This window comes from Ambystoma mexicanum, chromosome 8, assembly GCF_040938575.1.
Source record: "Ambystoma mexicanum isolate Mex_15411 chromosome 8, UKY_AmexF1_1, whole genome shotgun sequence".
Taxonomy (NCBI): domain Eukaryota; kingdom Metazoa; phylum Chordata; class Amphibia; order Caudata; family Ambystomatidae; genus Ambystoma; species Ambystoma mexicanum.
The window spans coordinates 1429968814-1429996211 of record NC_090929.1 but is presented as its reverse complement, the minus strand read 5'-3'; the positions used below and the strand labels follow the sequence as shown (position 1 = coordinate 1429996211).

The 27398-nt window shown below is 44.7% G+C and overlaps 1 protein-coding gene across 1 annotated transcript in view; it reads left to right on the top strand.

Moving 5' to 3' along the window:
* The window catches only part of LOC138473082 (M-phase inducer phosphatase 1-A-like), a 403086-nt gene that overhangs the window by 265483 nt on the left and 110205 nt on the right, over positions 1-27398 (top strand). The window contains exon 8 of the mRNA XM_069611581.1: positions 6917-6979. Coding sequence (XP_069467682.1) covers positions 6917-6979 — 63 coding nt within the window. The remainder of the gene's footprint in view (positions 1-6916; positions 6980-27398) is intronic.

The window sequence follows — 27398 nt, the reverse complement described above, 5'->3', positions numbered from 1 at the left end:
CGAGGAAGAAGGAAAGAAAAATGCAGAGCAGAGGGAGCCTCAAACTCAATGAATGTTCTAGATGTTTTCCATATATGAATGTACGGAATGCAAATATGGGGGCAACCCACATTGAATGAGGAATCAAGGAGGTGTGTTACATCAAGAGCGATATGTGCAACTGTGGCAGTAAAAGATGGACCACGTATGAATGTAAAAAGTCTTGACAGGCAAGTAAACCGGACAGCTACAAGTGTGTGTGAATACAAGAAGCTCTGGCAGGAGAGTATACCAGGCAATCATATGTGTGAATACAAGAAGCCCTGGCCCGAGAGTATACCAGGCAATCACAAGTGCATAAGAAGTTGTGGCAGGGGAGTATACCAAGCAATTGCACATCTCCAGAAAGTAACAAGAAAGATATAGAGCTGCGTATGCTGAACAAGAAGGAACTTTTTTAAATAAGTGGAAACCATAAGGCTAAGCAGCTTTGTAAATGAGAGTATTATTATAGACTAAGAAAGACACAAATAACCGTTAGACCAAGAATCATTTGTATCAATGAAGAATCTAGGGGAAGGGAACCACCCTCTGGAACCAAGGCTCTTCGACCTTGCGACCTTGAAGAACTTTTATGTTGGATCTGTTTAATTTTCCTTTACAAACTCTTTTTGAAATCATTGAAGGTTAAAGACATTCCCCCTTTTCACCTTATAGTTTAGATTACAGTATGAGGGTCAGAATAGAATGTTTGGACATAAGGACAGTTTGATTGTGGCATCCTGACACAGACAGATCCTTAGCTTTTGGTTTCAGGTAGGGAAACTCTTCTTAGAGCAGGGTCAGGGAGGCATTTTCCCAACCCTTTTGTGTTCAATGCAAGTCTTTAACCAGAAACATGGCTAACTTGTGTCTGAGTTTCATTCCTGACTCTTCACAGTACAAGGTAAGGATTAATGTGCTACACCCAACCAATCTCACTATTTGTTTTAGTTGAGTACACCCCACTGCTTACTGTAAGATCTCAATCAAGCCACTCCCAATTTTACTGACTACGTTATGCACCTGGTAGATACATTTAATTCTTCTCAGGAACCATGTATGCCAGGGCATATAACTCAGACATCCACACACATGGGTATGTGTGGATTCACAGCCTTGAGCATGTGCAGAGCAGATCATGTACAGGGCAGTGATACATCTTCCACTGATTTGGGTCACGTGGTGGAAGGAATCAGATAAAGAGGTGACAGAAATCTCACTACCTGATTGAAATTAATTTAGGAATCAAATTTCCAAAGGTAAGATTTTTAATCAGAACAAGTCTGAATGTGTGTGGGTTGCATTTTATGGCATAAATGCTGCTTTGTTTCGCTGTGTATCCCATCTTTTTGTTGTACCCTTATGATGACTAATATTTGGGTAATGCTGCACAGGGCAGCCAGATGCAGATAAACAATGAATTTACCTTGACTTCTGTTTGCTAAGCCCGTATTACGCCATGCAGTTTCCTATTGCTCCTGCCTATTCATAACATTTCACATTGTAGGTTATGATATGATAGGTTATTTATAACTCACTTAATACACAGAGGTTTCTAAGCGCGGACCCGGGGATCGAACCTGTGTTGCCCCGTGGCATCTTTCTTCCAAGGCGAGCACGTTGCCCCTGTGCTATCCTCCCGAGACAGGGTTAATGCACACACTCATTTATAAGGGAACAACAATGTATCTGTGTCATTTAGTGCGGGGAATATATCTGGGAAGTTATCTGGCACTTTGAAAGGCATAGAGGGGGAACAGGGCTAACCCACAGCAGGGAAGAGCAGGAGACCTTGAGATTTACCCATTCAGACCATTTTTAATGTCTTATTGGCATTTGATTACCTGTTCACTATGCTGGTTTTGTGAAACCCTTTGTGACATCTTTGTGAGTGTTTCATAAAGGTTTTCCTGCCCTAGCCTTCTTCCACCCAAAAATAACAAAAAAGAGGACACCGTGCGTAAAACACATTTGGAAAATGCTTGCTTGTGAAGTCCTTTTTGTTTAGATTTTGTAATCCTTTCCCTAGACCCTTTCTTCCAGAAATCTGCTGCAGGTGCCCAACACATTCTGGGATTTTTCCCACTCTGGCCACTGACAAGAAATGTTGTGTATGTATGCAATTTAGGTTGCCGGTAGGATTGTTTCCTCCCTACAGCTAGCCACAAGGAGATGGTGTGTGTGTTGTTTGGTTGTCTGCCTGTCTCCTTGTGCAAGCTGGTGTTTGGAGTGCCTGGGCGTGTGCATGGAATCTCCGGTATGCAATCCTTCATGGAATATTGAGTGAGTGCTGGGTGAATGTTCTGTAGAATAACAGTTGGAGAGTGAGCTTGCAGAGTTGGGAATGGACTAGTGGTGGTTCCCTTTTGTACTTGCCGTGTTGTGCTCAAGTGGCCTTATGAAGCCATACAATAAACTTATCTCTGCAAATGTATCCTTCACCTGCCCCCATATGAGGTCGCCACATAATACGAACATCACGAATGACTAAACACAGGACTTGTGACAACTGCAAGAAGACTCATTCCTCCGTCATACACAGCCCACTCAACCCTTGAATTAGCTCAACAATTTGGTGTCAAAACCTTGCAGCACCATTAGGTAGCTACTACGGTCTCACTGAGTGAGGATCCTGCCACCTACTGAAAACCATGTAACGTCACCCACAGCCTTCCTCTCCTCGAACCGTCATTGCTTGATGTTAACATTACCTCGACCTCTTAATGTGAAAGGCGCCATGTTATCGGGCAAAACAAGCTGGGGGCCTATCACGAAGGAAAGACTGCGCTTCCGTAGAATTCCCCTTTTCACCGATTGCACATGTTAGTACCAGAAACAGGCCCAGACCTACAGCAGTAAAGGGTCATGCCACGGTTCATTGAACACCTCATCTCCGTAACAAGGAGTGCCGGACACACACACCCTCACACTTGCAGGCATCTGCCGCCCACCCCGCACAGAGAAAGGAAAACAGAGGCTCCAAACCCGCGGTGTCTCCCGTCACTGGGAACAGGAGTGGTACTCTACCTTAAGCAGAGAGCTCTGGCCGCCTCCATACACCATGATCTCTGCACGCACCGTCCTGGAGCATACCGTCTTCATCAACCCCTTCCCAAATGGAGGCCTGCCTGAACAGGGATGGCACAAGACCAGTGCCCCAATCAAGACCAACTGCTCCAACCCTACTTGCAGGGTCACTGCACCACAATATTGCTGCCAACACGAAGCAAATACTGAGAGCCTTTCCACCCCATCTACTCATAAATGCTGGCAGCCAGACATCCTTACTTGACAGTGAAAACCGGACTCATGCAAGTCCAAACCCACTGATCGACCGCAAGGGGCCATGGGTCCCCTTACACTAGTGGGTTCTAGGGGGTTGATGTTCAGATTTAAAAGGCTTGCATAATAAATTATGTTGTTTGCATGTTGTGGCCTCGTGTGTAGGTTGAAGGGGTTAGGTCTTCCCTTCTGTTATTTTGGATTAGCTTTAACTAAGGTAGCCAGTGGGTGGTAAATGGACTTGTGAGTGTGGGCAGTCATATTGGGTTGTAGAGATTTCATCTTAAAGGCAACATTTGAGTTTTGGTCGAAATATGGGGGTGCTTTTGCTGTTTTTTCCAGTCTGTTGGTCTGTTCTTGGAAAAGGCAGGGTGGGTTTTCTTAGACATTTTTGACACAGTTGAACACTTTCAATTAATCTTAGCAATTTCCTGGTGGACATTAAAGGTAGTGTATATGTGAGGTGTTGTAATTATATCTTATGTCTTCACGTGGGCTGGGATCCAGTTTGAAGGTGGTTGTCCTCTGGAATGGCATGTTGAGTTTCAGACATTGTGGGTTTTGGGTAACCTCTGTTGTGCGAGGTGGAGTGTGTGTTGCTTGTGTGGTAGGTGAGGGGTGGTGGATTCCAGTAGTGGGATTACCACATCCTTTGGAATGGCAGGTTGGTTCCAGAAATAGTGGGATGAGGTAACCTCTGTTGTACCAGATGAAGTATTTGTGTGGTAGACGAGGGGTGGTGGATTTCAGTATTTGGGGTGGCATTGTCCGCTGGAACGGCTGGGTGGGTCCCAGAAAAGGTGGTTTTGACAGAGTCGTTGTGTGCCAGGAGAGGCAAGGTTTTGGCCTATGTAGTAAGGCATGGGGTAACGGATTCCAGTAGTTGGAATGTCTTAGTTCTCTGGAATGGCTAGGTAGTTTCCAGAAATGTGTTCATGTTGACTTGTTGCTAGGTTGTTGATAGTTAGGTGGTTGGAGTTTATTACACTTATGGATGAGAAATTTGTGCCGCATGTGTCACCATGGAGTTTAGTTGTGGGTAGTTGTAGTGCGTCAGTTGTGGAAGCCACAAGGATCTTTCTGGCGTTATTGAAATCCAATCGGTCAGAGTCTTTGGTTAGAGGAATAGATAATTAATGTGTTATTGTTCTAATGTTGCTATAGCATAGCTGGTTTGGGGTTTCAGTTTGTGGCCAGTTTTGTACCCCTCTAGGTCTTGTGTATGTGGTTCGTTGTGGTGGGACCATACACGACTCTAGGTTCCTTGAGTTTTCTCCTGCTATGCGCTGTGCTACCGCCACGCTATTTGCTTTTGGCCAGGTATGTTGTCCTGGAGGCTGTCAGGCTGTTTATATGTATCTTGTGGTGATTGGCAGTTGTTTTAGTTTCTGCAGTGGACGCGTCTCCTTCCAACTGTTCTACGTCTGGGAGTGTGAGTGCTGATGTGTGTGATTGCTGCTGTCATATGGTGGTGTGGTTTCCCTTCTTGGTATGTTCGTTGTGGCATGGTTCCATCGTTCCCTTTTTCTTTCATCTGTGTACGGAGGGTGAGGTGTTGTAGTTTGCCATTCTCTGTGTACAAACTGGTGTCTGGAGTGCCTGATGGGCATGCATATAATCTTGGTTTGGAATCCTGCATGGAATTGTGGTTGAATGCTAGGTGAATGTTCTGAGGAATGACCGTTCAGAAATGAGCTGGCTGTGGTGCAGATGGACATGTGGTTGTTCGCTTATGTACTTACCTTTTTGTATTGAAGTGACCTTCTGGATCCATACAATAAACATGTCTTTGAGGTTACTTGAGGATCCAGCCTGGTGTGTCACTTAGAAGAATATGGTCACTTCATGTTGCATGCTCAGTTACAGCCACAGAATGTTACATCACGCCTCCAACAAACTCTCGGATGTTTTCTTTGCTAGGTTTCTTGCTGGTCACAAACCAATGGCACAACCACTGAATTGTAATTGTCTGCCATCAACCATTTTGAGGATTTTCCCTCTCAGGTCACTAACAACAAATATCAAGTGTGTGCATGCCATGCAAGGTGACAACAATAAAATGCCATTTGTTGCACAATTAGGTGCAGCCCATTAATGTACTGCCTTCAACCAACTCTGGGATTTTCTCTTCACTAGTATTATCTCCATTTATTTGTCTGAATGTTTTGTAGCGTGCCAACCTGCGGAAATATATAATACTAACAAAAATGTATAAAATGGAGGAAGGTGGCATGTCAGTTTACTGTTTACAAATCTCCCGGAGTCAGATTCGAGGTTAAAAGTAGAACAGAAGGGCTAATGTTATTGATTGAGAAATCGTGCAGAGGAGAAGCGAGGGGAAGGAGGGGTGCTGGGAGTGGTTGGGTTATGGACAGTAATAGGGGACAAGTGGGAAGAGGATAGCCTGGGTAGATCTCAAGCAGTTTGTTCAACGACCCCGAGTTCAGGCTGTCATTTGAATCTTCTGGGTTCAGTTCTGAAGTAGGGGACGTTTTTTCAGTGAGTAGTCTTTAAAATGGCTAGTGATCGTCCTTCATGTCTCGATCTATTGCTGCATGTTGTTGAGAGGTTCTTAAGTTTTGCATGGGGCTCTCACAGGAGTGTACTTAGCTATGTAGGGTTTAAGGTAGCTAGAGCTATCTCTTTCCTGGATATGGAAACTGAGACAGAGTCCCTTGTGTCTGATCCATTCCTTGACTAGAAGCCATTTGAGGGAAGTCAGACCTGGGGGGATATGATCTCTGGGGCAGCTTTATTTTGGAAAAGCCAAAGCTTCTAAAGTTTGCATTTCTTTAACTCTTAATACATATTGTGGCACTAGCCTAAGTGCAAAAGCACCAGGGCTATAGTGGCATCTGTTTTGTGTTGCATTTCCAGATATGGAACAATTTTCATAAGTATGCAGAGTTCGAAAAAGGTGGTTAATTTGGGATTGGAAGGAGATTTTTTTGTCGAAAATCACTCACAAAAAGATGACAGTCTGCAACAGTCACTGAATTTTAATCTCCTGCCTCCAACCAATTCTGCCCTTTCTCCTCCCTTGTCACTGACTAAAAATGTCCCTTCCATGTTTGTTATGCAAAGAGCTCATTGGGATTCTCTCTGCTCTAGAAGTCACAAATAATGGCCTATACTCTTTAGATCGTCTGCTTCTTCCTCACTCAATTAAATCCAGTTTCAATTGCCTACTCCTTGCTCACCTACTCTAACAACCTTCTGCCTCTGCCTACAAGCTTAATCACAAACGCCAAAGGTGCGCGCCTTACATCGGCTATGAGACGGAACTCAGTCCCACCACTCCACTTGAACCACAAAGGAAGTTCTGGCCTATCTGAACTCAGTCCCACCACTCCACTTGAACCACAAAGGAAGTTCTGGCCAATCTGAACTCAGTCCCACCACTCCACCGGAACCACAAAAGAAGTTCTGGCCAATCTGAACTCAGTCCCACCACTCCACCTGAACCACAAAGGAAGTTCTGGCCAATCTGGGATTACCCAAATAAATGTGTGTGGGCTTACTGTCAATGGGTACATATATTTCTATCCAGTGAGTCACGTCTCACTTTCCAAATTGCATTCATCCTGATTGACTCGCTCTTCTTTTCATTCAGCCGTATTGCCTGCCGGTGGAACCTGGGAAACACCAGGACCTCAAATACATCAGCTCGGACACTGTAAGTATGGCAAAACACCCCTCTTCCTCCTATGCCCACGCTTACACCGCTTTTCAATAATCCCATTGAATGTGCTAATTAGGGATGACCCTGGTGATTAATTGATGGACCCGCACCAGTTCTCAATATAATTTTTGTATTTGGCAGTGTTCAGCAGGATTCTTTTTTTTTTTAAAGGAATATGCATTTAACATTAAAAAGGTGTTTTTAGAAACATGTGATTAAGCATGCTTTTAGAATGGTGTATTTTTTATTTATTTATTTATTTTATTGGTCACTTGTTAGGCGCTTATACAATTAGCAAAACTGATTCAAAGCGCCCAGTTTACAAAAAATATTGTGTTCACAGAATATGTAGAACACAACGTTATTAAGATTGCAGCACAGAAGCAAAAATACTAAAGGGAACGTGACCTGAAATGTAGGCCCTTAGTATAAAACTAGTTTGAATGGCTGTGCTGACATGAGAGCAAATTTTATTAAACAGAAATTAAACGGATGGTATACTGTGGCAATTCCAAGATGTTTGTGCATTTTCACGGATGGGAAGAAAAAGAATTGGGTGAAGGTTAAAGACAAGTAGACTTTAGTAAATCATGGCTATCGTGTTAGTGGCTACTCATATAGGAATCGCCTGTATGGAATGAAGGTTGCTTTGCTTTAGTGTGCAGCTAACAAATGCTGTAAATTAAGTACATATGGGATCTTGGCATGTAGTGGAGGACAGCAAAATGTGTCTAAACCTGTCAGTTTCAAAAAAGGTGCCCAGAACAACATGGTATTTCACCGACGTTTCTCCGAGTTGTACAGCTAAAAGAAATGTACCATCATTTTCAGTGCTTTATTGATAACCTGTACTTTGATTTGGGTTCAAACTGTCTGTTTACTGCTGTATGTCTTTTCCACCTAACAATGTTTTTTTCAAGGGTCTTTCGGGATCCAACTCTCAGGCATACTCCTTATTCCATCTCCGAGGACTGGCTCTTTGGTGTCTAATGGGTTTAACGTTTCGGACTCAATAGCCCCATCCGATGCTCGGCTGTATATGAAAAATTAGCACTTTCTCCTTCGTTCTATCAAAATGAACCCCCACGCTGAAAGAAAACAGCAGCTTTAGTCACTCTATGGATGAAACAAAAAATGTCCATCGTTTTTGTTTCATTTAGTGTCAGTAATAGTAGTAGCATTTAAATAAAAATAAGCATATTCATCATTGAACCTAAATTAGCACCTGTGCATTTGTGGCAATTAATTGGATTTCTTGGAACATGGGCTGAAACTCATGATCCAAGCCTGCCTTCCAAGCAAGTTCCCGGCTGCTCACACCCGTCCACCATGTTCCCTTCTTCATCCCTATGCCCCCACTGCTTCCTCCTCTACGTTCCCCTCCCCACCTCCCACTTCTTCTTCTCGTTAGTGATTTTAGGAGCGCCTTCCATCACTTCTGACCATTTGCGGCCCCTCTTGTTATAGGCTCAAAGTCATCCTCCTTTCTTGGTCTCCAGAATGTATCTCAAGATTATCCTTTTTTCCTGACACTCTTGCTTTCCTTCTAATTTCAGGATATCAAATCCATTTGATACAGTGATTCCCGTTTTTCTTTGTCCTTGTATTACTGCCTTTCTGTGTGTTGCATATAGTTCACATTCTACTCGGCAGTGCCTTACTGATTCTTTCTTGTTACAATATCAGCACTTTCCTTCCTCATGCCACTCAATGTTTGTTAGCATACCATTCAGTCGATAAAGCCTAGTTGCAGTCTGTTTATTAATGTTTTCTGATGTCTGAGCAACCTTTCATTCCATCTTGGTCTGTCTGTAACCACTGGCTGTATTTTATAATATCGCCTCCACTTGGTCTCTCTGACCCATTGTTCTTGCCATATCTTTAATATCTTTTCTCTAATTATAGGTCTCATTTTGGCTCAGTGTAGGTTTCTTTTTGTCAATCCTACTTCTCCCCACCCTGCCTTTGCTGCTTGGTCTGACACTTAATTTCCTTCTATTCCTGAGTGCCTAGGTACTCATGTCATTCTAATGGTTACACCTTTTTTGCTAATGTGTCCCACCACTGCATAACCTCTAAGATGATGTCTTGTCTATCCCTTTTTGATGTTTTGAATTGATTGCAATGCACTTCTGAGTCATAATATATATTTGTTTTCCTCTTTAGTTCGATAATCACTTTAGTAGCCAATACAATTGCAAATAGTTCTGCAGTATAAATAGAAGCATTATCTGTGATTTGTGCCATCTTGCGGATATTCAGTATTTTGATGAGTCAGGACTGAGACGCGGACACAGCTATAAACATTTATTCAAAATCAAAAACATTGTGGAAATGCCTTACTATGCCTATCCTGGGAGGTAGTTCCCTACCTCAACCAAAAACTAAGGGGTCTGTCCCTGTTAAGATGTCCAAAGTAAAAATACTTCCTGTGTCCGAAATCATATTCTGGCCCTCACACTCTAAAAATGTAATCTAAGGTGCAAAGGGTATTCGCTCTGGATCTCAAGGTGCATAAATGTTCCAATTCAACAAAAATATATAACTACAACCAAAAAATTCCAAGTGGACAATGTTCACAGTTACAGGGAATGGCTCCCTTCCCCAGGTTCCTGTTACCAATATGTACATTTCCTGTAGCCCAAGAGGGTGGCTTTTCCCTCTTGGTGCACACACAGTTCTCAGGGGAAATAATTCCCTTCCCCAGGTTCCTTTTAGCAGCTAGGTTAAAAAAAGAAACAAAGAGACACGTTTCAAAATAATGATTTCAAGATCCTAGGGTATGTGACTTCCTAATGGTTCTCATTTCACTTTATAATTTCGATGGGGGTCCCAGACACCCAAGTCACCTGGTATACTCACCTGCCAGGCTCTTCTTCACTCTTATTTTATTTTTCAATTTCAAGGGCATTTATCTTTCTTGAGATTCTCTTACAACTTAACACAGACACTTGATTTGGCGTGGTATACTCCCCTGACAGTACTTCCTTCCAGTCTTTTACGCATTTTAACTTCACCTGGTATTTCCTCCTCCCAGCACTTCCATGCAATAATACTCTTCACCTGGTGTACTCTCCTGCCAGGACTTTCATACCATCATTTTTATTACAATTATCTTCACCTGGTGTCCTCTCCTGTCAGGACTTTCATACCATGACCTTATGTACTCTTCTGTCAGGACTTTCATACCATCATTTTATTACAACTCTCTTTTACCCATGAAACAATACCAGCCCAATGTTGGCGTATCATTTCCTGAACGGCTCTCTCTTTCGTATATTGGGCTTTTGTCCCACTCTCAAATTCGTTCACCTTTACTCGGTTTTCTCTCTCTGTCCCTTTAATGTGCGGGTTCAATGACCTGTTGGTGGAATAGCTTATGGGTCTTTTAGCTTCTTTACATATTTAACTTTGCTCACTCGTGGTATAGTTTTTAGATTTATTAGCGTCTTCACATATTTCACTTTGCTTACGGATAGCTACTTTGAAGCAATGCACTCTTTCAGGCAACCTGCTAACCCTTTCCGCTTCCCTGGGCTTACTGGATGCTCCAAGTGTCTCTCGAGCCTCTCTGCTTCGGTTCTCTTTGGGATGTGGGCTCGGCAGGTGATTTCTCATCCGCTGCACCTCTGTCGCACCGGTCTTCGGTGTCTGCTGCCTTTCTCTTTTGGGCAGCGTGTCCCCTGCACTCTGGTTCCTTCTCCTTTTGGGCGGATTAGCTTCAGTAGCGTTTCCTGCAACATCTTCTACCCCAACGTTCCAGCTGGTGCTTGTGCAGGTAACCGTACAGCTATGTGTCTGCAGCTCTCTCCCATTGCTGTCGGGTGAGTGGGTTTTAAACTTCCCAGTCTGATTAAAGAGTTTCCAAAGACTAGTCTGTAGTGTAGGTTTCCCGCCTTTAATGATCTTTACTGTTCTTTGTCTCTTCTTAGTCTCAGTAGTTGATGGATGATTCTTTATGTGTCTTTAAGGAAGCTGGTATGTGATTCTTTCAAGAGTAGTCATTACTGCTCCCTGCCTTTTCCTCATCTCAGTAATAATTATTTTACTCTGGTGAAGATGTCGGGGTATATTAATACTGGATTCAGTACATGGATGAGAATGAGTGGTGCAATAATCCATTAAGGCCTGAGGAATGGAGGGAAGATATCTAAATGGAAATGGGGGATATGTGTCTTTCCCCGAAGATGTCAGGCCTCTCCCCCAAGGGTTGCCTCTCCCCAGGTGTTACTCCCTCATATAGCCGCTCCCAGGGTCAGGATCAGGTAGCGGCTTCCGTCCCTTGGCCACATAGGGAGAGGCTACCTCAGGGAAAGAAGTGATGATACCATCAGATTCATCACTGTATGTAATATGCAAATCCTACTTGTCCCATATTGGGATTTTTAGATCCATATGTATCTATTTCTAACCACTCGTCTTCATTCTCTTGTGTACCCTTTCTCTCCCTCTTTCCTGTGTATCCCATTTATCTGACCATTTTAAATCCACGTTTGGTCTTTTACATTTCCAATTTGGCAATCTTATGCTATCCCAATTGATTATGTTCCTTATTCCTTGTATCACCAATTGTTTTACAGTGTTCTTGCCTTGAAACTCAAACATGCCTCCTTTTTGCTCATGTCTTCTCAAAATACACATGGGCCAGTTTTCTCTTATATATTCTTTTATTTCATGTTCTGAGCTTAAAGCTGTTTATATGCTCCAATTGTGTATGTTAAGTATTTTTAGACTGACCTCTAATGGCATGTCTCCCATCAACACTTGTAAAGCCATAACTGACTATTGTTGTCTTTCTTACTCCTGAGCACATTCTCAGAGCCTTGCTCTGGATAGTTTGCAATTGCCTCATTTGCATTTGTGTAGATCCCTTGACTGCTGTAGTCTATTACACTACTTAAAATACCTTTGTATCACATGTATCTACTGTGCCTGTCTGCTCGCCAAGTGGTGCCAGCTACTGCTCTCATTAGGTTCAGTCTGGTGTTAAATTTTCGTCCAATCTCCTCCACTTGTTTTTTTCCAGTTGAGAATGTTGTTCATTATTATTTCCAAGATATTTGATTGGGCCTCATTACGACCCAGGCGGTAATCTGCCGACATTACCGCCATGGCGTAATGAGCGTTTACGCCGTGGGCCGATGGCGTAAAGAGCGCCACATTACGACCCATCGCGCACGAGCATTACGCCATGGCGGTAATGTAAATAACGCCATGGCGGAAAGGGCCCCTACCGGCATCGTAGGGCGAGCAAGGTGCACTTCCGCCACCGTAAGTAGCGGCCACCGTAATAAGCGGTGGCCGCATTTAGCGGTCACTGTAAAAAGCAGAACCGGAAATAGCGTCATTGTGGCGGAACGGGAAACAGCACGTCGGCCATCTTTAAAAACACAATCCATTGCCATCCTTCCGAACAACACCAGATCCAACCCTGACACCTGTCCCAACCCATCACCCACCCATCCAACCACCCAAAAATGCCTAAAGTTGTTAAGAAGGCATGTGACCGCCAGCGCCAGGAAAGATTTACCCGGGAGGAACTCTGCAAGACAATGCAGCTGTCGTTTTCTCGCCGGAAATGACCAGGCCAGCGATAGCAAAAAAGAAGGCCATATGGGCCCTGGTGGCCGAGCGCGTCAGCCCGGTGGGGACCGTACCCCTCACCCCACAGCAGTGCAGGAAGCGTTGGGATGACCTTCGCATACGGGTCAGAGCCGTCATCTCTGCGAACCGCAACCTTGCCCTGGGTACCGGTGGAGGTTCGGAATCCCCACTGAAACTCCAACCGTGGGAGGAAATATGTGCAACCACGATTGGCATGGAAGGCATTGAAGGCGTCGGAGGGATGGAAAGGGGAGTTCCAACATCAGGCGATGAAGGTAGGTGCCTCAAACAAGACATGCCATAGTCACTGCAGTCCATTCATGTGTAGCACAATGTTGCCCTAGAGTGTAAATGCAACACATTAGCTCGACACTGCCCATAGCCACATGCGAGCTCCACCCTATATACTCTGCTGGCACCCACATACCTCCATCCACATTCCACACAAAAAGGAGACGACCTGCATGGCCCTGCCTGAAATCTGCCTCATCTACTGACCAGAATCATGTCAATCATTGTCATACCAAAGTCCGCAGACCCATCAATAACGCCCTCCCTCCTTTGCTCCACCACAGGCACAGAATCACACCCCGAGGACCAGGACACCCCTGCGACGAAGAGAGCCAAGAAGGCCAATAATACCATCCCCGCACCCTCAACCTCAGCTGCAGTGAGGCAGACCCCACAACAAGCAGAATCCACTGCAAGCCAACCGGACGGCCCACCGGCAAGCACCCCAGTAGGCAGCAGGCCAGCAGCAGCAGCACCACCTGTACCAACATTGCCTGCCACAGAAGGCACCGGGTCTGCAGCCAGCAGCAACATGGGTGAAACAGCTGCAATTGCTGCATGTTCAGACTCTGACATTGAGGAGCACGAAGTTAGAAGCTCCACTGACCTTCTACATTCCCCCTGTTTGTCAAATGCCAGCCCCCATGAGGATCACACACAGGGGCACACAGAGGAAGAGGAGTGGCCTTCTACCCCATGCCCAGTTCTCAGTCCACAGGAGGGGAGCAGCCCCTACATCACACCACCAGCACTGGGCATGGCCCAGCAGGGGCAGCAGTCCCTCGAGGACATCATACAACGGCAGCAACATCTGTCCACGATGCTGACTGAGCATGCTGCGGAATGTGTGGGGGCTAGGGCAACCATTGAACAGGCCACGGAGACCCTAAGGGCCGAAATTGCGCAGAGCACTGCCACCCTGAGGGATGCTATGCAGGCCATGTCTAGGGACATTTGTGGTGAACTTGCCGGGTTGCGTCGTGCGCTCACTGAGCTCACCCACACCCTACAGGACGTGCATGTACGGGAGCAGGCAGGGACATCCTCCGCTGTCAGTTCTGCACAGAGCAGCCCCGTCCGACGTTCCGGACGTGTCCTGCGCTCCACAGCCAGGGGTGCCCCGGGGGCCGGGAGAGGGGGCTTGTAACAGCCTGTGGCCACTGTCACAGGCATCTGTTGACACTTACATGGGGTGTGTTGGGGTGTGCAGGGGGGAGGTGGGAGGGGGTGTGTTGGGGTGTGCAGGGGGGAGGGGGGAGGTGGGAGGGGGTGTGTTGGGGTGTGCAGGGGGGAGGGGGGAGGTGGGAGGGGGTGTGTTGGGGTGTGCAGGGGGGAGGTGGGAGGTGGGAGGGGGTGTGTCACAACGTTTTATGATTGAAATACACTTTTTGCTTTTCCGAAATGAAATGTTTGGACATTTTCATTGCATATGTGTGCTTTATTGGTGTACAGTCCACAGTGTGCATGTCCCAGAGAAACACAGTGCCCCAAGTGCAGTCTCCAATTGATACACACCAGCCGTGTGTGCTAGAAGCAGTGGCCGATGATAGTTTAGCGCATTGCACGCCCCTCCTGTGCATCGCCTCCTCCATGGGGTGCTGCCCCATCTGCACCCTCCTCATCCTCATCGTCAGGTGGTTGCAGTTCTGCGTCAGGGGGCAGGGGCACATTCCGTCTGACGCACATATTGTGTAGCATGACACATGCCATGACGATCTTTGCCATCTTCTCATGGTGGTACAGGAGTGCCCCACCAGACCTGCTGAGGCATCGGAACCGTGCCTTCAATAGGCCGAATGTCTGCTCTATGACCACACGGGTACGTGTATGTGCACGGTTGAAGTCCTCCTCGTGCTGGTTCTGCGGGTTCCGGACTGGTGTAAGGAGCCACCTCTTCAGGGGATAGCCTGCATCACCTGTATGTAGGCGAGAATGTATGTGTCAGTCATGTCGTCTGATCAAGAACATGGTGTGCCACCATGGCTTGCATCCAACTGTTACTTTGGCTCACTTCTACATGCACTAATTAATTCACGCAATGCAACCAGTATATGCTCATGGCTCCCATGGCCTGTTTTGCATACCATCACCCAATGTATGCAGAGGGGTGGAGTGCATTGTGAGTGCCCATCCACTGTGTCCGTTCATGCCGTTTGGTTAGTTGGCCTGGCACATGTCCTGTGATGGCAATGCGCACATCATTGCAACATTGCTGTGGGCCCCATCATGACCCCAGTGAGCAATGCTGATGTAGACAGGGACATTTTGGGGGCCCTGCTGTCTGTGTAATGGTGTGTTGATGTTTCTGTCCGTCATGTGCCTCCTTCGTGGGCAGTTATGGGGGACAGGCCTATCGGTTGATGGTGTTTGGTGATGTGCATGTAGGTGCTTTTCATTGTTGACAATGTGGTCGGAATTGGTAGAATGCACTTGCAGATGGTTGTGTCATGGTTGGGACACAACCTCATTCACATGGTAGGGCTGCATACATTGGGTATTGGCTTTACTGGTGTTGGGTGGAGTTTGGGTTGCTTTAGGATATCATCTGTCGCCGTTCTCTCTGCTACTCACAGCCAATTGGAGTATGCATCATTCCCCCCCCTTTCAGCCAGGTGGAGTATGCATCATCCCCCCCCTTTCAGCCAGGTGGAGTATGCATCATTCCCCCCCTTTCAGCCAGGTGGAGCATGCATCATTCCCCCCCCTTTCAGCCAGGTGGAGTATGCAGCATCATTCCCCCCCCTTTCAGCCAGGTGGAGTATGCATCATTCCCCCCCCCCTTTCAGCCAGGTGGAGTATGCATCATTCCCCCCCCCTTTCAGCCCGGTGGAGTATGCATCATCCCCCCCCCCTCTCAGCCAGGTGGAGTATGCATCTTCCCCCCCCCCTTTCAGCCAGGTGGAGTATGCATCATTCCCCCCCTCCCTTTCAGCCAGGTGGAGTATGCATCATTCCCCCCCCCTTTCAGCCAGGTGGAGTATGCATCATTCCCCCCCCTTTCAGCCAGGTGGAGTATGCATCATTCCCCCCCCCTTTCAGCCTGGTGGAGTATGCATCATTCCCCCCCTCTTTCAGCCAGGTGGAGTATGCATCATTCCCCCCCCTTTCAGCCAGGTGGAGTATGCATTGGTACGTCATTCACCTACCCACTTCACATTTCCATGGTCATGACATTGGACTCACCGAGTAGCCAGGATCTTGGGCCTGCATGTCGCTCCATGTAGAGTGGTATTGTGGAGTTCCTCAGGACCATAGAATCATGGGTTGATCCGGGGAATCGGGCACAACAATGTGTGATGATCTTGTTGGAGTCACAGACCATTTGCACGTTGATTGAGTGGAACTGTTTCCAGTTGCGGTACGGTACCTCCATGGCACGTGGAACCACCAATTCCACATGGGTGCAGTCGATGGCACCAATGCAACCAGGTATGCCGGCTAGTGCATGGAAACCCACTTTGGTGTTTGCAATCTCCTGGGCAGTCCGTGGTAATGAGATGTGGTCGTCTGTGTGCTTGAGGAGGGCATCGAGCACTTGGATGAGTGTTCGTGAGAATAATGGTTGTGAAATGCCATGCAAGTGCCCCACTGTGTGCTGGTAGGTGCCTGTGGCCAGGAAGTGGAGTACAGACACTACCTTCAGTCGGGGTGGGATGGCAGTTGGAGTTTCTATCATGCTGACGATGTCGTTGTGTGTCATGTCTACGATGGCGGTGATGGTGTCCCGGTCCAAACGGTACAGGGTGTGAATCTGCTCAGCATTGAGGTTGAATGGATTGGCTCTGATGCGTGGGATTGGGGGCTGCCTGCGTGGTGGCACTGGCTGTGCTGGTGGGGCTTGCTGGGCCTGCCTTGCCCTCCTTCTCCTCCTGTGTCTCCTCTGTGCTGCCTGTTGTTGTTGTTGCTGTTGTAGCACTTGCATTGCTATCAGGTCCTCCAGCCCCAACATTGCTAGTCGTATTGGTATCATTGTGGATTGTGACTGGGTGTGGGAAGGGGTGGGGTGTGCTCCTTTTGTACTTCCTGAGTCTGTATTGCCTTCACCTGTGCTGTTTCTGTTAACCTGTGGCAGCTTCATTCACTTTACATGGCCATTTACGGTTGGTTCGCGATGGCGTAATTAGCACCATGGCGGTAAGGTACTTAACGGGCTGGGTGATGGCGTTAGGTGCATGTCCGCTTGGGTCGGCATTCGCGTACCTTTCAGCCATGGAGCTAAGTACGGTGTGGGAGGTCGCGTGCGCGCGCCCTTGGCGCAGTTAGCGGCAGCGTTAACTATGATGCCGCTAATGGCATCGTAGTTAACGGTCACGGGTCATGACCGGACCTAGCGGAAAACGATGGCGATAACCATTTACCGCCATCGTTTTTCACTTAGCGCCAGGGTCGTAATGAGGCCCATTGAGTGCACTTCAGTGATAGCCTGTGCCTCCATCTTTAAACTTAATTGATTTGTTCTTTTCTTTTTGTGAAAAGAACTACTTCCATCGTGTTGACAGATATTTTGAATTCCCACTTTTTAGACCAGTCTTCTAGTTTCCGTATGGGTTTTTATAATGCTTTCTGGATATTACGTACATTTGTACTCCTATAACACACTGTTTTCATGGGCTATTCTTTATTTCATCTATCAGGTAATTAATCATGACATTGGAGAGCAGCAGGCTTATTCTACTACCTTGAATGTTCCATTCTGCATGTTACGTTCCTGTGATAATTAATTCTGTAATTTAATACTGAACCTTCCTTTTTTCAGGAATGCTCTAATCCATCTATGCATTTCCCATCTGACATCCATTCTGTGTAATTTATATAACAACCCATTTCTGCAGGCCATAGCACATGCTTTTTCTTTGTCTATAAATAGAGCTCCAATCGATTCTTTATTACTCAGTCCTTCCTCAATGTCTGCTACTACTCTGTGCTCCATTCAAATGTCCGCCGGCTTCTACATGGCATGTTCGTCTATCACATATCATTCTTCACCATAATTTTGCGTGCAACGGTTGTCAGTGCTATTGGTCTGTATGATGTACATTTATCTGATTTTTTACCCAGGTTCAACATGGGCATTATGATTGTTTCTTTTTCCAATCTTGAGGCAGGATTCCTCTTTCCATACCTATTATATAGATTTACTAAAACTCCTTTATATACATCTGGTTTCATCTTCAAAAAGCGGAACCGCAACCCATATTTCCCTGGACTCCTTTCCTTTCCCTTTGCTAATTCATCTTCTAGTTCCTGTATCATAAAGGGTACATTAAGTATTCGATCAAGCTTTTTAGTATCGTTTAGGATTTCTCCCTGTTCGCTTAAAAATTACTTCATAGTCTTACTTATTACTGTGCTGTACTTGTTGTGCTATTTACAGTGTGAAAATGTTTTCCCAAAATGTTAACCTTTTCAATTATGTCGCATACTATCTTTTCATCATTCCTCTGAACCAGTATTTCTGTTTTCCTTTGTCCTGTCCCATAGATTATTTTAAATGTATCCCACAAGTCTTTGTCTTTGGTATCTCCACTTCATTGTCTGAAATATTTCCTCCAATATTGCGTTATCATATCTTATTTTCATCTGTGCCTTTGCCTTGGCTTGTTTGTATTTGATCAGGTCCTCTCCAAGGCATAGTATTTCTTGTCTTATGTAATAACAACTGTTTCCCTTCTTGTACTGCCCGTGTGCATGCTGGAGTGCACCAGGGGACAGTTGCTTTGCCACTTTAGTTTTCTCTTATAGCAATAGTGTTTCCAACTATTTTGTTCATTGTGTCCACTAAATCCTGATCAAACACCTCTATGTTTGCATTTTGCACATTTGCTGTGGCACTCTGGCGCTCCTCTTGGCAAAGCTCCCAATTGTATTTTCCTCCAATGTATCTTATTCTTTAACAACATAGATCCGGTAGCTAGTTCTTCAGATATCTTTATTATTATAGGATAATTTTCACTACCCATGTCCTTTTCAAACAGTACCTCACATGAACCATTCCCTATTAGTGATGATGATACAATGATTATGACAATCTAGGGTATCTTACCAGTTTTTATGTCTACATGTGTCTCTGTTCCATTATTCATCATACACAGATTAGAAGACACAAATTAGTGTTGGTTTTGTTTTATTATTGTATGATGATTCTTTTAAAATGTGTTAAATGTTTACTTAACTATGGCACAATACATTTTAAAATGAATAAATAAATACTAAATAATAATACACAGTTCATAATCTTCCAGTAACCCCTCTATTATTTTCTCATTCTTGGCAGTTTATTTTACTACCCCATGTCTGATTATGGATATCAAAGTCTCCACATTTTACTACTATCTTTCCTGTGTCTTTGATTATATTGCCTAATACCTCTTTGTCTGTGCTTTTACATGTATTGTAATAGTCATATATACTCAGCCATCCTTTCTTCATTTTTAGTGTGCTCATTAATTCCAGTTCAGTTTCTATTTTTTAAATCATGATATGTAAAAATTTCCTTATGGCAGCATTGAAACTCTTTATTAATGATAATGGCCTAAAAATGAATGGCACTAAATCGTCTGTAATGATTTGTAAGAAGGGTAAGAAGCCCTGTAAGTACAAGTGGGATATAAATAACACCATTACGGACATATCGGACCATATTGTCTATTTGGGCTTCCCACTTTATTAAAAAGGAAACCTGAGTTAATTTTGGAAAGACTACGCTGCAAGCTAGTCCATCTGTCTGCACAGATGTGTAAGATCTATGTCAGATTCCATGCATTTACGTTAAGTTCTTTGATAAGATAGTACAAGGGGAAAATTATCCCAACCTTGCTCTACGGTCTAGAGATTTTAAATCTTCCAGCTGTCCTTCTTAGACAATTTGGAGGGCTATTTATAGAAGTGATTTCTACGACTTCCCCACTGTCTACCTATCACCTTTATCAGAATCAAACTCCAATCTCTAGACTCCATCGGCATTGGCAGCATTGGAAAATATAGGCTCTAATTGTGATTTTCCAATTCCAATAGGGTGAAATCTAAAGTAAAATTATGGAAATATAAAATATATGATAATTACATACAAGCAGACAATTCACAAAACAAACACCCTGCCCAGCTATTTAACTATGTTACCTGATCGTAGGATAAGCATGACATATCTTAGATTCTGGCTAAACATTCTGTGTACACTGGATGCTATGGGGCTTCAAAGAGGGATTATGCCCAATGACAGAGTTTGTCATCTCTGCAAGTATAAACAAGAAACATGGAACTTATAAAGCATAGCGGGATGGCTTTGTTTCTCCAGATAGACAACGATTGTACATGGAAACCAGTGCTGAGACCTGGGCAGAAAAGACAGTGAACAAGGGTGCAGGCTATGCTGTGGCTCCTTAAGTGCAGCTGCTCTAGGGACAGGGTAGGTAGAGGCTGCCTGTTGCATTCAGATTTTAGGAGCCATGGTGCAGAGTTGACTCTGCAATGGTCTTATGCTTGGGGACAATTGTCACACACAATGAGAGGAAGGTGCCCAGGGGGAACAGAGTAGATGGGTGTCCTATGAAAAGATGTTTGACACCAGGATAGTGCCATGGTATGGTGGTAGGAGCCAAAAGTAGAGGGTAAATTCAGACATCCCCTCACCTGCTCTTACACCCCACCCCCTCCAGTGAGGAGGAACCTTAGGGTCAGCAGGTTGACACTTCAACTGTGGCTACCAGCTGGGCATCACTCTAAAAGCACACACTGCATGGGATCCAATTGCCCCATGGTCTCAGATGCTCGCAGACCACTTTCTACAGCTGTATGAGTGAACGTACAGCCCATGCCAGACCATGTGGCCATTCACCATTTCACCAGTAGTCAATCTGAAATGTGTTCCTCTTGTGCACTTCATTGATTCCATATTGAGATACCTCAGTGAATATCTCCCTGCCCACGCCTGCTTCTGACATCTTCATTTGGAGATGGAACTGTAGACGGAGGGCTTGCGGGGGGTGCGGACAGTAGGGGTATGTGTGGGCTCGAGATATCATGTAGAAGGTGTCTTCTCTACTCAACACTAATATCTTGTTTCTGTTTCTTATACTCAGCCTATCAGTGAACTTGCTGAATCCCTCTTTGAGCTTCAGAAGGCCGATTATGTTTGTTGAATACCTTTGTGAGATGTCAGTTTCTGGCAACGTAATGCTCGGAGGGACGCTTTCACTTCTCTTTTTGTTCTTTTTTCACACTCCTCGTGGGATGAGTTTTTAATTCTGTTCATTGTTATTGTTCCGATGTAATCTTTCTCCTAGTACAGCTGTGCATATATGCTTCTCAAATTGTCGTATTAAAAGAACTCTTGAATGAAGTCGGGCATACATATTCGAAATGTACATGCTCACAGTTTTGCTTGTGCCCTTGGAATCCAGGGTGCCACCATTTCGGTGAGATATCTCAACGAGTTGAGTGCCTACCTTAGAAATCGGTTTGTTTCCTGAAGTAGAAAGGTTCATACCCCTGCAGGGATGCCTCAGCCCTTAACCCTTCCAAAGTCGCTAAACTGAATATCTTTAAATTGGATACTTATAATACATGACTGCAAAGGAGGAAGGTTCGTTGTGGAGTGTGTCTATGTTATGACATGGTGAAATATTATTTTTTGCAATATACTGAAAGAACATTCAGTGATTATATTTTGTAAAATGGTGCTTCGGAGAAAAAGGCAGAAAATAATGTGTAATACCTGACAAATAAAGGCAAATAAGAAAAAAAAAGGTGTGCACTGCTGTGAAGCTTTGTAATAACAGATTGCAAAACGTCTAGTTCCAAGAAACACAACCCTTAGCTGGCAGAAAACAGTGCAACTGTGAGAACCTTCCTCTGCCTGACTTTCTGGCCATATATAGTTCATGATGGCAGCCCAAGGGGTGAAAGAACTGCAGGAAGAGACCGTGTACGGTTGGGTATGGGAGGATATGTGCTAATTGTGTGGTTTAGTCACAGCAAGCAGGGGGTGTGTGGGCTCGAAACACACATTGCACAAGATGGTGAGCTCAAGGCAGTTATTATCACAGAAATAATAATCTAACACTAGGGTTTATATCGAACTACTGCAGATGTTCCTGCTAACAATAGTCAAATCGTGTAACTAATAGCGCGCGCCAACCCCAGTAATGCAGTCGAATTCAGTTCTGTTTTCGGTCAATTGGCATCAACGAGCAGGGGAGTAGACTATTCATTTTCCCAGGGGCAGTGGCCGACATATCAAGACATCCCATTGTCAGTATATGAAGTTTCTCTGCAGATGGCCTTAACCTGGGAGATAGGGCAGCCCGGAACACCTTTGTACTCGGCGTCCCTCTCAACGAGACATAGAGCCTCATGTTAACCTTGCCGGTCCGGAAACAGCGGTGCCAGTACGCTTACCAGCACTGTTGTTTCCGGACCGTCAAAGTACAAGTCTGGTGGCCGGGAGCCGTCCCGTCTGGCAGGTCGGACTTGCCGGGCGGACTGGCACCCTCCCACAGACTTTCACTTTTCACTTTCACTATGGGACTCTATGGGAATGGGGAATTACTATTTACTGACGCCTGACTTTCTGGAACACCGGGGTAACCGCTAACTGTTTACGGGTCCAGCGGCTACCTGCCGGTTATTCCGGCACAGTTACCGCTGGACCCGTAATGAGGCCCAAAGACATAAAATATGGTATCAATAAAGGACTAGCTGAGTCCTATCCTTTTTGTTGCCTTGCCCCCGTTCAAGCATTTTCATAACTATACAGTGCATTTGTAAGTGTAAAAAAAATACAGGCCCAACTAGATTGCTTCACTCCCTGAGTGCTAAGTGCAGGGAATTCATTGTCCGGTGTGTTCAACGCAGGCAGGGAGTCTTTCAACTTGAGGCACACAATGTACTTGTTCGATACTTGGACTGACTTAACATTAAGGGGAAAATGACTGATGAGTCTTGTCCACACTAGTCAGGACCTTGGTGGAATTTTCAAGAAGGCAGCATGTTGTGGAGGAGTATTTTTAAGCACTCTGCCAGTGCTTAGCGTCGTAAACAAACAAATGCGCTGTATTAGCACAATCGAGCATGGAAGCAGCGTTTGTTGATCTTTGTGGTGGTAGCAATACTGACTGCCTCCTTAGGGACAGACGAAGGAGATACTTATCCGTGTCACAGACTTCTATTACTGAAAGAACTCTGCTTGGAGGAGTTCCTGTGGCTGCTGCCAGCTTGCTGATCAGTGGCTGCCCCAATCAGGCAGACAGTATTTTCAACACGGTGTCATGACACAGTTCTTTGTGTAAGTGCAAAACCTGTGTTGGCAACTTTCATCGAAAAAGCGTTCCTTCCGCCTCGGGTAAACAGATGCTACAGATGCAACCCTGAGCTACCACCACAAAAGTTCAAAAACGCTGTACTTGAATTTCCTGCAAGTGCGACCGTCCTAATAGAAGATATTCTCCTTGCGTGTTTACCCTACCAATCATTATAACGCAGAACTGGAGGGCATAGTGGGGTCAGGTAGGGAGGATGGGGGAAAGCACAAGGGGAGCTCTTCTATGGCAAGTAAGTGAAGTTTAAGCCAAGCTTTGAAGACTTTCACAGACTGGCTGGCTTTGATTGTGATGGGCAGCGCTTCCAATAGAGTGGGGAGAGTTGGGAGAAAGAGCGCAAGGGAGAGGAGGCACAAGGAGGGTATGGGCCAGTGAGGTTGAGTACAGAGGAGGTGCAGAGGGAGCAAGATGCTGAGTATCTATACAGCAAGGCAGATAGTGACGTGCAAGACCACTGATGGATTTGTACATGAGGAACAGGAACTTGAAAAGGGAGCAGTTGTGCGGGGAGAGCCAACCAGCAAGTTGTCTTCAGGTTAAATTGTGGCCAGGGTCTGGGTAGCTTTGTATAGAGTGCAGATTGCAAAATTGAGGACTTTATCTAGAGGGGAGTGGAGAAGAGGGGAAGGGAAAGGAGTGGGCACGAGTAGTAGTCAGGTTTTATGAGCACAAGAGGGAAGATTACAGTTTTCATAGTGTGGTTAGTAAGAAATGGCAAACTTTCCAAATGTAGAGAAGGTTAATCCATAGTCTTAATTGGTTACCCTTACTTACTAAAATATTCAGAGTTTTTATTGCTACTGCGTAATCCCATAGTAAATATCCATTTGTGGCAGTCTTTTGATATTGTTGTGTCTGAATTCATATTGTGATACTGATGTTATGTTAAGTTATAACGCTTTTATATTGCACCAATCACCCTTGAAATATGTATGTTATTTAAAGATTAGTTGTTTGTCTGTATATGTGTACTGATAACTTAAAGGTTATCTTTTTTAACTTGCTCCAAAACCTTTGTAATAGTGTTTGCAGTATACAGAAATAGAAATAGGATGAAGCCTTCCTTGTAGGAACTTTGCTTCATACCTGAACTCTTCTATGCTTTCAAAAAGGTGTGCAACATTTGTGATGCATTTATCAGATAGTAAACCCTTCTAGGATATTTTCTAAGACGTGTTAGTTTGGCCTTCATGGGAGAGTCTGATATTAAATGATTTAATACGGTTTAACCAAATTCACTGTTTAGTCATTTTAACACCTACTTTTTTGTTTATAACCAAAGGTAGCATTCTGCCGCCTTTGAACAGCACTTCCGTTTTATTCCCTTTTTATTCCCTATATGTAACAATCAAGCATGTAGGTTTTTATCCCAGGGTGTTTGTGGTAGTGCACCCATTTCTAGAGTCCCTGTTCCTCACACTATTCTGAAATTATAGGAGATGAAAGCAACCTAAAAGATATGCTTTTATACAAAGCCAACTAAAGAATCTTCCCAGCTTTTGAGATTTAAATAGGACCCCTCTTACACTATGTTTAAAGGCTATCTTGGGGAGACACCAACAATCCCCCAATGAAGTGGTTGCTTGCTCGCAATAGTAGCCCTTTGCATCACTTGGTTGCGTACATGACTAAGAAAAGAGCGCACACAAGCATTCTAATCCTGCTCATAGCCAAAAATAAATACAGGGAATACTGGCCAGATTTGCCAGCAGAAGGTGAAGAGGAACATTAGGAGGACACAGGAGGATGGCAAGAGGTTCCAGAAGGAGGTGGGGAGGGGCATCACAAGGAAAGAGAAGAAGGAAAAGGAGGGACTTGCTACGGAAGTCAGGTCTGGCCCTGACAGGTGGGTGGCAGCATGTAATGTTGAACCCTGAAACTGACCAGAGGGAGATTTGGATGGGTGGGTGGAGGAAGCTTGGAAGAGCTGCATGCAAAGCTAGTGGACAGAGTGGTGGAAGAGAGAAAAGCCACACGTGTTGAAGCATGTGGCAGGACATTGAAGAGTTGTGAGACAATGGAAGCCGTTGTGCTATTGGGTCAGAACGCTAAAATAGGGAGTCGGTGAGAAGCCTAGGAGAAAACCAGCTGTAATTCAGAGTTGCCCTCCTGCCTGCCCTTTTCCAGGAATTTTGAGAGACCAAAACCAACTCTGCCTCTTTTGCGCCAATCCAAAGTGTGACCATCACTCCAGATCTAGAATGTCAGGAGAAGATCTCTCCACTGTTCTACGGCTCCACAAGACAAAGACCAAAATGGCAGAATGACAAGTGAGGCCTTTCATTCCAGTTTTTGATCAAGGAATGTAGGCGCCAGGGGGAAGCCCAAAGAACTGTGGGACTTTTTTTCTTTAAATTCTTTTCCGGTTGTCACTGAAGCCACATGCCTACACCTTCACCTGGTTCGGTGTAGCAAACCTGGGCAGGAAGTTGATTGTGGGCTTGTGAACAAACTGAAAGACTGTCCTTATGCCCTTTTTTCCTTGTGTTCTTCAAAACTCCAAGCCCTGGCACACTAGACCAACCTGGCAGTATACCAGGGATAAGAGGCGGACACGTTTAAAGAGACCATAACAAAGTCAGTCGTATGGGAAGGATTAAGTCCTTTTCTGTCTATGCCCTTATAATCTCAAATGTAATCGAAGTTATACTAATTGGAACATCTAAACATATAAAGGGTTGAGGAGGAATTGTGTGACTGACCCGTCTTTGACCCATTCTCCCTTTGTGACAGTAGCTGCAAAAGGTTTCTTCTGTCCCTTTCATCAAATAAATGTCCCATGCTTGCTGTTTGTCTCTTGTTAATCAGGGGAAGCTGTGAAATGAGGCTCACCCTTTACAATCCTTTTGCTCATCAGATTGTGGCGTGTTGTGTGTTTCAGTCTATTTGTCAATTTTTTATTTGATTTGCGATGTGATCTTATCTTCCCCGTATTGGGCAAACGGTTCTAATATTATATCCCAGATGTCTCTTAATATATCACCTCTGGTTTAGTAATTTGCAGAGTTCAGTCTATTTCTTTCTTAGCACGCGTTTTTCATGGTCGCACATGTGGTACCTCCTTTTGATGAAGCTTCTGGCAAGGGCACTCTAGCCCATGATATCTTTTTAGACCTTTGAATTACAAGGCGCAAGTGAAATACTAAAAGTAAATATACACTCTGTGGCATGGCTTTGAGCCAAAGAGGTGTATGGACAGAGTCTGGGAGTTTATCTGAGGTGAGGCAGCATTTCAGCAGTTCCAAAGGCATCCACCTCTTTGAAACTGGGATATGTATTTGTTTTGGCTTTGGGAATATTCTAAAGTGCATTTCAAATAATCCTGCCTAACTGAAAGTAACTCAGTAACTTGAATCTCACTTAAAAATAAGTATTGGATTTGTAGTGAGAATATTAAGATAGCTTCTTTCTCACAATTTGCTGAACTATGTTCATATCTTATCCCTTTAGACTTTTGGGGTGGTTGACAACCAAAAGGAGTTTCTCCGTGCCATCAGAGTCCAGCCACAATGTGGTGTATACACAGGACTTTTGAATGCCAGTTTCATTACCATTTGTATAGTAAATTTCACACATGGTTCAATGTTTGTGCCAACTCTACTTCAATTCAGACAATACTTGATTTCCCATTCTTTGTGCTGTGTATCAAGTTTGAATTACAATCATTTTGTTCCAACACTACATAGCTTCAATGTTTTGGTCAGAAATGTGTGACCAGTTTCATACTCTAAATTTCCTGGCTAGCACGTGTTTAGAGCTATGCTATTCTTCAGGGCTATTTCCTTCCAGTTAGTAAATAATCGTTTTTACATCAACATAAAATGAAAAGCATAAAAAACACCAGTAATTCTACATATACCTTTAAATGAGTTGTTAATTAGTGTGAAATTAACTATTAAAATGGTTTATAGGGGGTTACCAGAGAAGGGCATCTCTTTTGATAGTTTGCGACACAGTCAGATATTGACATTTCCATTGATATTTGTCTTTTGATGCACCTTGTTGTGGGACTTTGAGGGTAGCGGTGGTCTATTCCCTCTGGTGCCTGGAGTATGTCAAGAACATTGTGGAAGTTTCCATAGGGATATACTGGACAATTCAAGTACTTTCCAGGTGGAAAATTTACCATAATTGTTTTCATTCATTCCTTCCCTTCCCTCTTTCAGCACAATGAGGTTCCAGAATTATTCATAAGGGGGTTA